We start from the raw sequence: 18,118 nt of genomic DNA on the forward strand, positions 1-18,118 counted from the left end.
CGGGGGGGCGGGGGGTGTGGTGCGGTGGTGGTGGTGGTAAGTGCTTGAGGGAGTAAGAATGCAGCAGAAAATTACCGGAGCCCACATATCCTTTTTCTTAAATTTAATTTGTCATATATAAGGTTTTTATATACAATCAGTATAAAACATCCCATAATAATATCTGTAGGAAGCCAAAAGGGGCCAACAAAAATGTCTATGACCTAAGTTTTACTTCATAGGAATATTCATAGTCTCCAAAACAGATTTAGTTGTAATGCTACACATAACAAATATTCAACTGCTTACCAAAATACTTTCTCTGGCAGCAAAATGTTACTTAAAAACGGGGGGGGTGCGGTGCGGTGGTGGTAAGTGCTTGAGGGAGTAAGAATGCAGCAGAAAATTACAAGAGCCCACATATCCTTTTTCTTAAATTTAATTTGTCATATATAAGGTTTTTATATACAATCAGTGTGCATTGTAACAGTTTATATTAAAAGTCAATCAAGTTTATCTAAAATGTTAACCTGGCTGCATAGCACATTTGACATTATTGCCCACATGAAACGGGAAAACAAACGGATTTACAATAACTTTTGGCCATTTTGGATTCTGAAAAGTGTTTATACACCTACCCTTTTAAACCAGATGCATCTGAAAAAAATGTTTCCAGAGCATGCAGTTTAGATTTTACATATCATCTCGCCATTTTTTAAAACTACAAACACAATATTGGCTAAAAAAGGGAAAAAAAGGGAATAACATGTATCTAATAAAATATTCAGTATAAAAGAGGACTAATGGAATTAAGTGGCCCCTTTCCCCATTTTTACATTCTAAACAATGATTCCATCAAGACAAATCATTAAAAAGTGTTATTACACTGATTTTTTTTTTAATAAGAAGGCCTGAGTTGGTAGGGAAAGGAACAGTCAAAAAAAGCCTGAGAAAGGGAAGGAAGTAAGGAAAGTTCCTTTAATATTTACAATAATTTACAGCCATTTTTTTTTTTGTAAAAAGGCATAATAGAACACAAACAGGAAATTCCTGGCTATTTTACAGATATAAGTACAGAATTTAAATATTCAAGCTTGTGATGAAAAGCGGCAAGGTGGTCGCAGTGTACAATGTAAACAAGTAGCTTTGGAAATGAACAAAGTCCTTGAGTGTTTTTCTTTATTAAGAAAGAACTCTCTTTCATTCCTTCCTGAAACATGATCACAGGTCAGAGTAAAGTTCATATATAAACATAATTTAAATGGAAGTCAGTCTAAAATCACTGACTTAAAAACAGTTTTATCCAGCCTGTATGGGAGGGCAGTGTTGAGGTCCCTGTAATAGTAAACATTTTCCATTTCTTTAAAAAAGAAAACAAAAAAACGTACTACAATTTTGTAGTACAGTGCAGCATAATCCTTAAATATAAAAATATTTTCTCTTCTGTTGGGATAATAGACCTTGCATCCTGGAAAGAAGTAACAATACTGCTACTGATAGAAGATCTGTTTATATCTTTCAAGTCATGTAAGGCAATTACTGTGTTGGTTTATGATATATGGCTAAAAGAAAAGTCCAGAAAGACGAAGTATCAGTTTTTGTTATGTTTTCCGACTACTCCAGGTATGCTCCGGTGTACTTTTGTGTTCAACTGAATGTTCAAATGGAGATCTGGAGCCATAAGATCTCTGATCTAGTGGTGACCTAGGGCCACTGCTGGAAGCTCTGTGGTCCATTTGCCAGTCTGAGTGATACCTATAATCCCTGGAAGATTTATGGTGCGTATATTCAGAACTTGACCGGTGGTCTGAATGTAACCGATGATCTGAGTGAGAACGATGATCAGAATGAGATCTATCTTTTAAACTTCCTTCCAAATTTGACCTGTGATCTCTACTCCTGTGATCATCCAGTTTTCTGTGTTTCTCTCTGTCGCTGTAATATCTAATACAGAAAAATTGAGAATTTTAGACAAATAATGCAAATTAAAATGTTTCCAAAAAAAGATAACTAAAAAACATAAAAATACCTTAAAACATGTTTTTAATTATATACAAACTCAGTGTTTCATTACAAACTTACTAAATTAACTCAAAAATCACTGGAAATATCTCTTTGGAAAGACTATTTGATTCATAAAACTAAAGCGAACAATACAAAACCCCTAAAACAGCATCTAATTTCACATGGCTATTTTAGATAATTAGCTGCTTTTTATTTTACACATCATTTATATGACTGCATCTTAATTGTCTGGAAGCTGAAATTAAGATTATTACAACTATCTGAAATACTCCTGAGACCAGAGCCTTTTATCAACCTCTAAGCAGGAAAAAGTTTAAAAATGCTAGAATGCAGTCTATGAAATAATCTGAAAAATTTTTCACTGGTTGCTGATGCCTATTAAAAGCTTCCTCAAGTTTGACTAGTTATATAGTAAGACTCGACACATGAATCATTAAGTAATTTACTCTATACAAACATGTGACAGCTTGATAAAAAATAAATGTGGCAGTTTAATGAGAAGTATTCTCTAAAATAAGTGCCTTTTCCAAACTGACACACACACAACTATATTGCATAAGCCTGTGAAATATATACTATAAATCTGCCTTTTCCTTTTAATTATTTGACCCCTTCAAATAACAGCCATTCTACAACTGATGTGTTCATAGTGTTGACAGAGGTTCTCAAAGAAATTATTGTAATGAACACTAAAATACAAAGAATGTCTTCTAATTTGTTTCTTCTACTTACTATAAAAGCATAAATACTATAAATCTCAGTTTTCAAGTTTACTTTTAGTAATGATCATTAACTACCGAAAATACTTCTTTATCAATAAAGGAATAAAAAGTATTCTGATGTTATTACACTGAGGTTGCTTACTGTTCAAAGGCTTCAAAAAACAATAAACAGAAAACCTTCCTGGTTCCAATAATATTCCAGATTGCTGAGGTTAAGTTTTACCTCAATGAGATGTGTTCACATATATTAATTTTTCCCGACTTTTTAAAAATATGGAATGCAAAATTTCCTAAACCAAACCTGAATCACTATTATATCAAGCTTTTATTTTATCCCATTTATTATATTTTAAAGAGTATTTGAACCAATATTCAAAACGAACAATGAACCCCACGCAATTTATAATTATACAACTCCCTACATCACCTTTCTTACTACATATTTTGATCTCAATTTTATAATTCACAATCCATTTTATAGATAAATTCAGTTCTTAAAATATATACATTTTTCTTCATTATATACAACACCTTTATTTCACAAGATCTGTTTTGACTGCATGAAGATTGAATTGGCTGATAGGTCAAATACAGGAACATCATGATAAGGAGAAAGACATGCATAAGCAAAATTTCTACAGTGACTGCCAAGTTTACCTGCTGTCTTGCTTGTAGTGATCCCAATCACGATGGTCTTTACCATTACTAAAAGAAGAATAGGGTCTTTTCCTGGAATCACTTTTTTTGTAAGAATCTCCCTGATGTCGGTCTTTATGATGATCATGGTACTGAGTTAAGTGTCTATCAGAGGAATAACTGTCCCTGCTGCTATCATCGTGATTTGTATTCTCTTTTAATCTTTCCACATCTGTTAGATAAGTACAACTTTTATTAATGACCTTAAAAATAATATGTGGCAAAAACAACTTAGTTGATAGATAACAAGAACTCGTTTCAACCCTTGCCAAAACAAAATCGGTTCCCAAATACAAGCAGTTAAAGCATTTAGAAATGGCGTATAAAAGCAGTACTAAGGATTAATTAAAAAGGGTCGCTTGATTCTGAAATGTGACAAAAACTAAAAAAAATGGGACCCATTCCTTTCTCAGACTATACTTTTGTGACTCTCAAACAGAAAGAATGCATTACTATTCCAAATTACATAAAAAAGAATATTTGTTCATTTTAACAGTCATTCTACAATTTCTAGAAACTGAGAAAAGGATGATTAAAAGGATAATAAACTAAAATGAACTACAGTTTAAGAGAATACATTTTACATGATAATGTAGGTATGTATCAGAATTATTTTATCTCCTTAATATAAAGGTACTTATAAATAAAAACAAGGTAAGAACCTTTTTTATCATTTGGGTTATTTAAAACAAAAATTAAAAAAAAATTTTTTTTAACTTATTTTCCCAATCAGTAAGGCTTACATACCTGGATTTCTAATCACGTGAGGATTCAAGTTGCTGTTTTGATCATTGTTTTGCTAAAATAAATGCACACATGTGTAAGAATCTTTAGGTGACTTCACAAACTTACAAAAAAGGGGAGATAATTCTTAGAAAATACTGATACTGAATGAAGTCTTCACACAAGATATTAAAATATTTATGTGTGTATATATATGTGTGTGTGTATATACATGTATGACATTTATAGATCTCCATTTTTAAAGTATGAACTACTTGTCCCATGACTTAAAGATATTTTTTTCACTTTGAAATAAATTGACTTAACAGAAAGGTTGCAAAAATACTGAGTTCCCACATACCCTTCATCTAGCTTCTCCTAATGTTAATATCTTATATAAACATAGTATAATGGTCAAAACCAAATAATTAACAATGGTATAACACTATTAATTGAAGAACAGACTTCATTCAGATTTCACATTTTTCCACTAATGTTCTTTATCTGCTCGGGGATTCGATTTGGAAACCCATATTACACTTAGTTGTCACGTCTTCCTCTGGGACAGCTCCTTAGTCTACTGCATGCTCTTAACACTTTAGAAGAGTAGCAGACAGTTATTTTATAGAATATCCCTCAAGTAGGGCTTGTCTGATATTTTCACATAATAACACTTATATATTTTTGGCAAGAATTCCACATAAGTGATGTGCCTTTCTCAGTATCAGAGGGTTCATGATGCTGATATGTCTTAACTATTGGTGACATTAACTTTGATCACTTGTTTAAGGTGGGTCAGGCAAGTTTCTCTATAAAGTTATTATTTTCCCTTTATAACTAATAAACATTTCAGAAGAGATCTGCCAATTTCCTGCTTTCTTGCCCATTAATTTTACCTCTCTTCTGTGAACCTTGCCTGCAACAATTATTACTGTAGTGTTCAATGGTGATTTTTTAAATTTATCTTATTCATTCTGTATTTATTAATCAAATTGCTCTGTAAAAAGAATGTCTCACGGTTTTAATTATATGAATTCAGGGAAAAAATATGATGGCAAGTTTACCTGAGATTCCTGCCGTTTTTTAATAGCATGCTTATATAATTTATGTAATTTTCTTGCATCAAATTCAGTAAACTTAGATACAAAAATCCACAGGTTTCTAGAAGAATTTTAAAAAAAGCAAATTAAGTTAGTCTGGTGGAAAATATTTAGTTTTTTTCATGGAACTCCTTCCCTCCAGGCACAAACACATATACACATACACAGCCCTCTATGGAACAAACTCTTAAGGATATTAATTTTCCTATGCATTTTTTCAAAACTTCATATATGAATAAGACTCCAGTGAAACTAAACATTAAATTTTACTTCTCTTCCAAATCGCTTCATTTTATAGTCTTTAGAGTGAAAAGCAGTACAATCCTAATTTGAAATGCACCAAAGACATAAATTAAATCAGGAAGTGACTCAGATTCATATTGTGATCCTGATTATGCATATAAGGGACAGGTATGTTAATAACTGGAGTGGAAATACCATCAGATAATATGGATTATGCTTGTAAAGAATTGTCTTAAATAATGCATTAAAAAGTTAACTGTCACTTAATAATGGTAATGTAATGTTCCCAAGAGTAACACAACCAAACACCATAAATGAGGTACAGCTTGCTATCTCTTCCCATCCCAAGGGAGGCATCAGTAATTAATCAGAGACTGTGATTATTTCACAATGCATATGTATATCAAATCATCAAACTGTATACCTTAAATATATAAGGAACTGTAATTGTCAAATATACCTCCAAAAGGAAAAGGAATGTTAGGTTCTAAGTTAGGGTAGTAGTCCCTAGAAGATTCAAATACACACTAGAGGTATAATATTTACCTTGAAATCTATTTTTAAAATGAACTTAGAGAATATATTGAATGATACCTTACTGAAATGCAATCCACAGAAGGGGGAAAATTCATCTAGCCTTTATATAAATTCACAGACTATCTTGAACATATCTACATTGTACGGTTAATTCATAAGGGTAAAAGGTAGGAAGTTAATAGAGTACCTTTTTGTTCCTAAGTAAATTCCTTATAAAAATATATTTTCCCCCCAAAAAATCTAGTCAGGAATCAGATTCTGGTCTTAATTATATCATCCGAATGACTGTCTGATCTTGAACAAAGCACCAGAGCTGAGGCAAGCATCAGCACTTACACAAACCTAAGAATTAGTGCCTCTTTTAAACAGTTCAGGTCCTAGGTGTTTCCTTTGTCATTCTCCAGTCCCAGCCCTAAAATGCTTTTCATCTGAATCCATTTTTTTCTTCTGTAAAATGGAATAGTAAATATCTGTTCACATTTCTTACAAGTAATAGTATTAAAAGGATCAGCTAGAATGAGGCATATTTGATAAGACAAATAAAATACAAATATACATTCTATTTTGGCCATCACTTTATTACAGTCATTTTAAAATAAAAACTAGTCTTGCATTTCAGTTGTTTTTAAGAAATTTGGTCAAAAAATATATGGAAAGAAATTGTAAGCAAAAAACAAAAAGATCATTATGGTAACTACTGTAACACTTGCTTAATGTCAACCGTTCTGTAATTGTGGCTTCAATCTCTATCTTCTTTCATTCTGTACGATTCCCCAGATGGGGAAAGAAAGGGAAATATCCCATAAAACAAAATAGCTGCGACCTCTACCTCCTGGGTTCAAGCGATTCTCTTGCCTCAGCCTCCTGAGTAGCTGGGTCTACAGGCAAGTGCCACCATACCCGGCTACATTTTTTTTTTTTTTTTGTATTTTTAGTAGACCACTGTCTTAGCCAGGATGGTCTCAATCTCCTGACCTCATGATGTGCCCACCTTAGCCTCCCGACGTGCTGGGATTATAGGCATGAGCCATTGCACCCAGCCCACAATGACTGTTCTTGAGGGGATCGGGTCAGCCAATCATAGGTCTTAATATAAGGTACTTTTTTTTCTTGTTTCTGCATTAAAAAAAAAACTCCCCCCAGCACTTTGGGAGGTCAAGGCAGGCACATTGCTTGAGGTCAGGAGTTCAACACCAGCCTGGCTGACATGGTGAAATCCTGTCTCTACAAAAAATACAAGAATTAGCCAGGCCTGGTAGTGTGGGCCTGTAGTCCCAGCTACCAGAGAGACTGAGGTGGAAGGACAGCTTGAGCCCAGGAGGCGGAGGATGCAGCGAGCCGAGATTCGCCACTGCACTCCAACCTGAGCAACAGAGTGAGATTCCATCTCAAAAAAATAAATAAATCAAAATAAAATTTCTCCAAGACAGCAAAAGCTATTTTGCTTTATGGGATATTTCCCTCTTTCCTTCCCCATCTCCCCCTTAAGGGAATTTGGTTTAACCAGAGAGAGTAGCAGCAGGAATGAACAATAAGGAATATGAAACCAAAGTAACTGAGAACCAAACAGGGGAAAACCAAAAAGGTAATCTGCCCAACTGAGTAAAGAAAAGTGAGGTGAGAGCATAGCCTTCGGATGTAAAGTCACAGAACACAATGAAAAAGTTAAGTCTCCTGGCTATTAGTCTCTCTTCTTCCAAAGGTTTCCCTACCCTTTCCTTATAACAAACCGAATTTGAAATGGTACCTATTTGTATTAGTCATTGTGTAATTTTTTTAATTTTACTTAAAATTTTATTTCAAATTCTTTAATTCTTTGCTCATTTTTAAATTTACTTTCAACCAAATTCACTGTGTAATTTCAACAAGATGTTCCTTATTTCTCATCTAGAAAGCAGAAAAGGTAGACATTCTAACTCTTTGAACCTCAAAAATCTAAGCCCTAATTATAAGGATTCAAAAAATTGGTGAAGATACAACTAAGTATTTTCACTCAGTGGTCCTCCAAAAATGATAACCCATTCTTGGCAAAAGGCATTATTTAAACAAGAAGTTGCCAGACTTTCAAATTTTATAGTTCCAGTTAAATGTAAAAGAAGCCAAGCATTTTTACACTAATAAAAGTAGAGAAGCATTTTAATATAATCCTTTAGATTAGCTAAATTTAGCTTTAAGAACAATTTGCACTACATTACCTTTATTTTCCGAATTTTTTGCATTTTACATTGCGTGAGGATGTTAATTTTTACATCTTTATACATGTATCCAGGAGGTAAATTGCTAAATTCATGCAACAATAAACTTTGTGGGAACACCAACTTCAAAAGATATTACTGATAATAATTTGGTAAATTGCAAAGACTTTTTCAAATAAAATGCAATCTGAATTTTAATGAAACAGCTTTCACTATTTCTTTAAAGGCAGAGATGCCACTTGTTACATACCATGATATATAAGTAACCACCCATAAATAAAAAAATTTAACATTAAAGGGAGAAAAATTAAAACAATCATCCGTAGGTTACCTCTTTAAAAATTATCTTGTTACCTAAACTTCAGAATCAGGAAAGAAAACAAAAAAACAAAAGACAGTTATATAATATAAATTTAACACTTCCTGAAAAGTGTATCACTTACTTTCTCCATTGCTTAATTTGTTCAGGATTTGTATACTCTTTTAGACATTCTGTGATATGGTCTCCAATTTTTATTAAACATTGTCTAGTATGTTCTAGTTGTTCTCTTTCTGAAAGGCCTTTCTCAGGCCTATCAAGTTGTTTCAAAGCTGCTTTAACAGGCCTCATTCTTTCTTTACACTTTAAAATGAGAAAACAAGAATATAAACACATGTATTAAAAACCTAAATTCAACAAGATCTACCTCCTTCAATGATATTTCCATGAGTATAATATTATAACACTGTTTGATAGCAAAATAAGCAATTAAATCTCACTTCACAAATCTTATACATCAGGGTTCTTTCCCCTTTAGATTTTCTTCAGGAAAGGAAGCCTTTCCGTCATCATTTAAAATCAGTCTTTGAGTAAGTAAAAGTTTTGGATTTTACTTAGCTTCTACAAAAATGGTTATTTTTTATACTGTAGCACACTATTCTAAGGAGTCTTAAATATAGACTATTAAAAGATAGTAAAATATTTCAGAGTATAACTTAATACCCTACTATCCACTAAATACAGGGCAAAATGATTTTAGCAAAACTATTAAAATCAATATAGCTAGATATATAAACTGTATTCTTCCAAACCTTTGCGACAACAGAAGGTGGCAATAATGGCTTGCTCTTCATATTTTGGATGGTTGGGGAGTAGAGGGTCAAAGAGTAACTTTTTCCTTGGCCTATACATTCCTGACATGCTAATAAAAGGATGACATATTAAGAATTGCATGTTTTATTGTAGCAATAGGAACTATAACCTTATACCAAAATCAGAATAAAAATATTACTAACAAGGCAACCTTCAGATAAAATTTGTAAATGCAAAAACAAATTAAAATTTAACATCATATTCACAGAAAGCAAGCTGGTTTAGTTCTAGGAATATAAGGATGATGGGTCAACATCAGATAATACATTTAGATAATCCAACATCATTTATTAAGAAATTGGGCCAGGCGTGGTGGCTCATGCCTGTAACCCCAGCACTTTGGGAGGCTGAGGCGGGAGGATCACTTGAGTCCAGGAGTTTGAGATCAGCCTGGGCAACAGTGAGATCCTGATTCTGTACCAAAAAAAAAAAAAAAAAAAAAAATAGCCAAGCATGGTGGCGCACACCTGTAGTCCCAGCTACTCAGGAGGTCAAGGTAGGAGGACTGCTTGAACCCAGGAGACTGCAATGAGCTGTGATCATGCCACTGGCACTGCAACCTGGGCAAGAGTGAGACCCTATTTCAAAAAAACAAAACAATAAATCCTTACACCACTGCTCTGAAGGACCTCTCTTATTATAAATAAAATTAGAATTCAGTCAGATCTGATGCTTTAAGAAAGGGAAAATCTTTAATTTCCTTTCTAACTTTTAGTTTATTCATTGCTTTTCTTTATGTTTCCTATTTTTTGTTCAACTTTGGCAGTTTATATTCTGTTAGAAAATAATTTATCCAACATATGTAAGTTTAGTACATACTATGTTCTAGGCATTGTTCCAGATGCAGGAAATAGAGCTGTAAGTAAAACAGATCCTGCCTTTATGGAACCTGGACTCTAGTATAAGAGAGCCAGTAAATGAACAAGAAATAGTGTGTCAGATAACAACTGTGATAAAGAAAAATAAAGGAAGAAAGAGCAGGGAGCTTCCTATCTTACCATAAGCAAGATTTCAGAGAAGGGCAATGTTTGAGAGGACACTAAAGAAAATGAAGGAGTAATCCATTCCAAGTAGAGGAAAAAACAAACATGAAAGTCCTAAAACTTGTTTGACATGTTTTTTAAAAAAGTATGGATGCCAGTGTTGCTGGAACCAAGTAAGTGAGAGAGGTGGCCGGCAATGATGGGAGGTGACTAGATGCTACGAGGCTGGTTTCAGGCTAAGAATCTTTTCTCCTAAATGAGATGGAAAGCCATTGGAGTGTTTTAAGCACAGAAATATAACGGTGTGACTTTATTCTCCCTCTAAATCATGATTACTCTGGTTGCTATGTGGAGTACAAACTGAGGTATGAGTAGGATGGAAGCAATAAGAATAGACCCTGACAATAGTCCTTTGCAATAGTATTTAATCTATTTTATATAAGAAACTGAACTTAGAATACAATGACATCTGTCAAACCCAGCTCTAACTGACCTCAGACTCTGTGCTCTTTCTTGACTGCTAAATTATACTGTCATTTAGGAAGACAACCAGTAGAAGATAAGGAAAATCAAGGTGCCAAATGAAGCAAATATGTTTAGAGAGTGAGGACCTAGACAAGGCCATTGAATTTCATAATTACTTAGAGCTATTCCCAAATACAATGGAATTCCTTACTTAGAGGTAAAATCCTATACAAGCCAGAAAGTCTGGCTACAGAGTCCATGTTTAAGAACTATTCCAGTCTTCATTTCCATGATACACACAGTATCATTTAAGATTAATGGAGAGGAAATTCATGCATTGTGCACAGCAGGAATTTTTCCATTCCAGCAGTTACATGAAAAAGTCCGAAGATTAAAAAAGAAATGTGGGGGAAAAAAAAGTGGCAAGAGATACAATTTCACCGAATTCATTAGTAGACCACATAGAGAAGGGGAAGTAGCTCCAGTGAAAAGTTTAATGTTTTCACTTCAAAAAAGCAAAAGAAAACCACCTCCCCCGACTCCCACCCAATACAGAGTAGGTAAAAAAATAAAAACAAAAACGGTTACCCTTGAAAAAGAGAGAAGAAATCCCAGCCTGTGAACCTGCAGAGGAGATAAAAATAAAAGTCCAGAGATAAAAAATATGGCTCAAATAAATAAAATGGAAGATAGGAGCTGCAGCAGCTTTGAATGTCTCCAATACTCCCAGTGACTGGAAGAATGTCAACAGCTCAAAGTAGGGAGAACAAGAGGACTGGTAAGAACCAATATATTTAAAGAGCATGAACAATATTTGAACTATATTAGGGCATGTTGTGGAATCAGTAGGAAATACATTAGTGGGTTCATTAAATCAACATTGTCTAGTCACGGTGCAAAAGAAGAGAAAGTAGGACAAGAGGAACAGCTGGGGGTCTAGGACATAATGGGTTGAAAACAAATATAATTTTAGAAGGTGAAATTTTCCATCTTTGAAATATAGCATTTGATTAATACTAGTGATAAAACTGACACCCAAGTCTAACAAGTGACTGAAGTATGTTAACTGCTCCAACTAGTATAAAAGATTCAGATGCTAGAAAATCTCTAAAAAGGAAATACAGGAATATATATTTATATATAAATTTGTGTATATTGTAACTATATATAAAAATGATACATTTATATATCAGACTATAAGTGTTTCCTTCAGTTGTGGCTTGTAAGGAAACATTTCCTAGTCCTAGTTAAAGCCAAACTACGTATCTGTCTCATATCACTCAGCCTTTTTTTCTCTAACATTATTATTTCTTCCTGGTTTTGCTCTGCAATTGGACTTTTTAGTCTCACTCTATCTGCTTCACATGTCTGAATTTAGGAACAACATCTATGACAATCACTATCAATTTCTGAGCTTTTTTGAAGACAGCACTGATCTGCAAACTTTACATGTACCAATTCATTTAATCTTCATACTTACTTACCAAATAGCATTCTGCCTCAAGAGTCAGTACTATTAAGCACATACATACTGTTATATTATGTAATTACATAAGTATATAATTATATTCAGTAAATAAATTATGAATATATACATTGAGTAAATTATAAATAAATACATAAATTATAATTATCTTCAGTAAATAAAGTCTTTAGAATAAAGGCACAGATAGTTTCTTCCTCACCTTGAGGAACACAAAGGCATGACAACATGCAGAATCAGTATATTTGACAAGAGACATTGCCAGTCCAAAACAACATCGGTACAAAAATTGAGCCTGTTTAGAAACTCGTAATTTGACAATGCAACTTTATAGCTACTGCATCTACTGACAAAACATTAGGCTCATATTTTGTACATAATTTTTTCTTATTTCACTTTTCTAGTGAAACATTTCATTCTTGTATTTTTTTAAAAAATATTGGTCTGCAAAAGACTGGGAAAAAAACTAGTCCTTCACCATAAATAAGAAGCACTATTACACGTGTGTGTGTGTATACATATTTATTTTTTAATGGCGCTGGGAATTAAAAAATTTGAAATACGAGCTGGAGGAAAACAAATTCACTCAAAGTACTTGTTAAACCCCTCTTCTTAAAAGTCTTTATTAAAAAGTCTTTCTGAGTTGCTTCTAAATTTAAGACACCAGCTGGGTGCGATAGCTCATGCCTGTAATCCCAGCACCTGGGCCCACCTTGGCCTCCTTTTATTTCCCTTGTTTTTTTTTTTTTTTTGAGATAGAGTCTCGCTGTTGTCAGCCCAGGCTGGAGTGCAATGGTGCAATCTCGGCTCACAGCAACCTCAGCCTTCCAGGTTCCAGCAATTCTCCTGCCTCAGCCTCCCGAGTAGCTGACATTACAGGCGCTTGCCAACACACCAATTTTTTTTTTTTTTTTTTTTTTTTAGTAGAGTGTCACCATGTTGGCCAGGTTGGTCTCAAACTCCTGACCTCAGGTGATCCACTGCCTCGGCCTTCCAAAGTGCTGGGTTTACAGGTGTGAGCCACTACACCCAGGCTTATCTCCCTTTTACGCCAAGGAGTTCAAGACCAGCCTGGGTGACATAAAAAATCCCCATCTTTACAAAAAACTAAAAATTAGCTGGGTGTATGGCACATGCCTCTAGTCCCAGCTACTCGAGAGGCTGAGGCAGGAGGGGCACTTGAGCCCAGGAGGTTGAGGCTGCAATGGGCCATGACTGCACCACTGAACTCCAGCCTGGGTGACAGAGTGAGATGCTAACTCAAAAAAAAAAAAAAAAAAGACACCCTTCAAATTTCAAATACAATGCTTTTATCAATCTAATCTACAATAAATTCAAATGCAGTTCTAAATTAAAAGCTATAAATGACAAACTTCAACTTAAATGTTTTATGAGTTAATACTAATAATCAGAAAGTCTAAGGCTTACAATGCTGAATGTCTTCTGATCCAGCTCTTCAGATTCTTCAGAAATGGGAACTGGTTCACCACTTGCCGTGATATGAACTGGAGCATCTGACACTGAAGATTTCTTGGATCTTTCCCTACCATCAGACTTGGATTCACTCAACTAAAGAAAAAGTGAGAAGAAAACAAAAACAAAACCCCAATTGCAACAAAGGCAAAATGACTAACGCTTCCAGAAAATAATTACTGTCTCATTTTATTCTACAAGTGCTCATTGTCATTGAATATCCTCATCTATTTAATGTTTTTTTCCCCAATTTTATTTGGGGAAACAATCAAAGCTACTCTGTAATGTTACTCTGAAGGTAAAGCATTAAAGAGTATTCAGACCTATTATTCTCCTCTACTGCATACCCAAACATGCTTCTGAAGAACTCAGTTATTGAGACTAATATGGGCTGATATGCAATTTAGTCTCCTAAAATGTAAATATGCTGGTTGTTTTTACTTTCTAAATTTTTTATTATGATTTGCATACCTTTTCTTCCTTTATGTCTTTTTCTTTCTGTATAGCTTCTTTTACTTTGTTTTCTCTTTTTTCTTTAAAATCTTTTTCCTTTATATCTTTCTTATCCTCTTTTTCTTTTATCTCCCTTTTAAGTTCTTTTTTATTCTCCTTTTCTTTTGCTTCCCTCTTTTCTTCTGGTTCCTTCTTTATATAAACATCTGGCTCAGGTTTTTCTTCACTGTCTCTTTCTGTTTTAACTTTTTTATTTGGATGTTTCACAGAACTGATCTCATCCTGGAAAGTGCAAGTATGGCCAATGTATTACTAACCAAATTTTAACGACGACTAATTTTTCTTCATATGACTACAGATTGCATGTATGTGGATTCTGAAAGAGCCCAGAATCCCCCTAATAATGATACATGCAATGTTTACCTTCCTATAAACTAAAGTAAGCCAGTCCCATTCAAGTTCATAATACAATTAAAGGAGACAGAAGCTCATCGAATTGGCAAATGTTTGAAAAGGAAGGACCTTTGCTCTATGCCTCTAGTGCTATATAATATCTACTGGACAGTCAGAATTCTGTTCTATATTTGAGACTGTTATGAACCATAAGTGCGTGCGCATGCACACACACACACGCGCGCACACACACACACACACAGACTTCGGTACCTAAAATATAAATTTTAAGGGACTAGTTCAAATTTTAAATGTAAAGTACACAAAAACATGCCATATTCCCTTTCCATAGAAAAGGTTGTTGTTCTAAAACACATTCTTACTTTATCATCATCTTCATCAGACTTCTCTGAAGGCAGAGGAGAAGAATCACTCTTTATTTCCTCTTTCACTTTTACAGACCTCATTGCTTTATTCTTCTTAGCTCTTGCTTTTCTCCTCTTTGAACTTCCCTAAAAATCATTATTTTAATTTTAACCAGTTCTACAGATTTCATTTTTAAAAACTTCATAAACCTTAAATCCAATGGCTAGAACACATATTCCTACCTGATCCTTAGTCTATTGGTAATAAGCTGTACCAACATCAGAAACTCAATAAAGGTGATATAACTTAATGAGTCAAATATAATATTAATGTAAACAATAAATACTAGCCAATTATTATTCCTTTAAAAAAAGGATCAGAGAGAAGTAGAAACAAATTTTTTACCCTCTGAGATTATTATGGCCTTCAGCTTAATTCAATAGCACAAGAGACTGCATTAGGAATGATTTTTAACGCTACACAGGTAGTTATTGACATTATGGTCATAGGTAAACTTCTAACAGTTGCTCTAAGTTTCCAATCACCTCCTTTTTGGTGTCTTTCCTTCTTTTTCAGTAAGCTTGGCAACCTATGATGCTGTCCCTTAAGCATTCTAATGACTCCAAGTAAAACAGTCATGTAGGCTATGTAGGCTTGATTTCTCAAAAAGTACTCCGCATGCTAAACGAGTTTTCTCTATCCCTCTCCAAAACGAGAAAAAAAAACAGAATCCTACTTCTAAAAGCTATGATTCACCAGTTTTAACATGTGTGCTGAGATAATTTAAGGTACAATTTAAATATGGCAACATCAAATAAAACTACTTAATTGCAGAAAAATCCATTTATATAAGCTCATATTGACTTCAGATGTTTAGCATGGTGAAGTAAACAAAATTTACCTTACTAAAAAGTAAACTGGTCTTAGGCATGTGGGCTTTAACTTACCACACCAGAAAGAGCTTCTTTTTTTGCAAGATCTCTACTAAGTAATTTGATGAGGTAGTCTGCACGGGTCTGCAACTGTTTTGCTTGTGGTTTTTTATCGGGATCATCTGGAAGAATCTGAAAAAGCAATTAATTTTTTCAGATTGCCTTAATAAATAACACGAGAAATGTACTGGCTAAAAAATGCTTAACCATTTAAATATATATATAGTTCACCAACAAGTTTCAATTATTAATATTTGTAGGAATAAACTCAATGCAAAATGTATTTTTTATACCTATGCCAGAGCCAAAAATTTAATTTTTCTGAGAATGAATTCTAAACTTAAAAAACCCTCAGAGTATCTTTCAAAATGAAAATAGAAAGTATGAGGTTGTAAATTTCCTTCAAATATACAAAAGTGTACTTAACATCCACTATTAAGTGTTATATAATCCTTAAACACCTTCCCTTCTCAGTAAAAGTGTATTTATATGTAATGTACACAAAAATTCCTAGAATACAAGATGTCATCTTTCTAGAAGAAGACCTAAAGCATACACTGGGAGGAAAGTTTTACAGGGGAATCTAGACTACTTTTTTCTTCACAGTAACAAATGACAAAGCACCAATATCTAAAGATTCCCAATACATAAGGATAAACAATAAGGAAGTTCTCCCAGTGTTTCCCATTTTAGGCAAAAAAAAAAAAAAAAAAAAAAAAAAGGATTTCAGCTAGCACAGCGCAACCAAATGACCAAAAATACTACAACGCCGATGTTTTTTAAAAATAAATATAAAAGATTTTAAGGATTTTGTCTTACTGGAATAATAAAATTAATGATGAATCGGTACAAATATATAGTTAGATGGAAGAAATAAGACCTAGTGTTTGATAGGTGAGTAGGGTGACTATAGTTAGCAATAATCTATACATTATAAAATAGCTAGAAAAGAATCATTTGAATGTTCCTAGTGTAAAGATAAATATTTAAGGTGACAGATGTTCCAGTTACCCTGATTGCATCTTTATATATTATATGATTGTATCAAATTATCACGCAACCAAAAATATGTACATTATGCATCAAAAAATTTTTTAAAGCCAATGATGGAAAAAAACTTTTAACCTAATAATCTGACAAATAATATACCTAATGCCTTAATAACATATAATTTCACAGTAACACAAAATCTCAGATATCATTTAAATTTGATCCTTTCATGCAAAGCATCTTCTAAATGCACCAAGGTCACACAACCAGCTAGTGCCTTGGTTTCCAGATTTCCATTATTTCCAACATAATTTAAAGGCAAGAATTAGAATAAATTAAATTAAACATGAATGGTCAACAGAATCAGAAATAGATAAGTACCTTGTGTGTTAGACTGAGGTCAGGATCCATTTTAATCATTTCCCAGCTTCCATATCCATATTCATAGATGCCAATTAACAAATTGGAATCATCTTCTTTGCCCCAGTCTATATCAAAATGAGCTGCCTTTGTGTGGCATGGGATAGTATACCTGGCATTAAAGTTAATAACTAATGGTAAGTTTGTAATTGCCTTACTGAAAAATTAATTTTGAAAAACGTGAGTCATTAGAACTTCAAAATAATATGCTTTATTTCTTCCTTTTTTTTTTTTTTTCAAAACTAGCCAATAACACCATAAAAATTCAGCACATTCATTTTGCAATTATTGAATAACAAAAATCTTACAATGGAGAAAATAAATCACTCACTGCTTTCTTTCTTCTGGATCAGAAGGAATGGATTTGTGCAAAGGTATTAATTCTTCTTCATGGGAGATGACTAGCTTGGCATTCACCTGTACTCCTGATATTCGGAATGTTGGACCCTTCACTTTTCCGAGTCTACCACCTTGTTTTTAAAAAAAAACAAAACAAAACAGTATTTTTAAAAGTATAAAACACAATTCTACAGAACACCAAGCAACCGATGCTATTACTTATGTTATTTAACAATAAGTATTCCTTATTTATATTATTAAGAGATTACTGGAAAACCTTAAACTTCATTACATATGAACAAGTGATTATAATCTAGCAGATGCAGATTCATAAAAAGTATTTATCTAAGTGTTTTACCAATTACATAAGATGGATCAATCTATTAATACCGTCAGCCTCTAAATAAAGAATTATAGGATGATGACTCAGGGTCTCACTCTGTCGCTCAGGCTGGAAGTGCAGTGGTGC

At 33.5% G+C, this 18,118-nt stretch overlaps 1 protein-coding gene across 3 annotated transcripts in view; it reads right to left on the bottom strand.

Moving 5' to 3' along the window:
- Nucleotides 1-402: 402 nt before the first annotated feature.
- CHD1 (chromodomain helicase DNA binding protein 1) overlaps nt 403-18,118 on the bottom strand; it is a 73,977-nt gene continuing 56,261 nt past the window's right edge. The window contains exons 27-37 of one of the 3 annotated variants that reach the window (XM_054489773.2): nt 17,642-17,780; nt 17,272-17,422; nt 15,916-16,032; nt 14,986-15,114; nt 14,228-14,491; nt 13,712-13,852; nt 8,664-8,842; nt 5,210-5,306; nt 4,170-4,221; nt 3,384-3,594; nt 403-1,923 (exon numbers count right to left, since the gene is read on the bottom strand). In XM_054489773.2, coding sequence (XP_054345748.1) covers nt 1,581-1,923; nt 3,384-3,594; nt 4,170-4,221; nt 5,210-5,306; nt 8,664-8,842; nt 13,712-13,852; nt 14,228-14,491; nt 14,986-15,114; nt 15,916-16,032; nt 17,272-17,422; nt 17,642-17,780 — 1,823 coding nt within the window. In that variant the 3' untranslated portion in view covers nt 403-1,580. The remainder of the gene's footprint in view (nt 1,924-3,383; nt 3,595-4,169; nt 4,222-5,209; nt 5,307-8,663; nt 8,843-13,711; nt 13,853-14,227; nt 14,492-14,985; nt 15,115-15,915; nt 16,033-17,271; nt 17,423-17,641; nt 17,781-18,118) is intronic. The other 2 variants (XM_054489774.2, XM_063665053.1) reach the window with 2 other exon arrangements.

The sequence above is a fragment of the Pongo pygmaeus genome, chromosome 4, assembly GCF_028885625.2.
Source record: "Pongo pygmaeus isolate AG05252 chromosome 4, NHGRI_mPonPyg2-v2.0_pri, whole genome shotgun sequence".
In the NCBI taxonomy this organism is placed as follows: domain Eukaryota; kingdom Metazoa; phylum Chordata; class Mammalia; order Primates; family Hominidae; genus Pongo; species Pongo pygmaeus.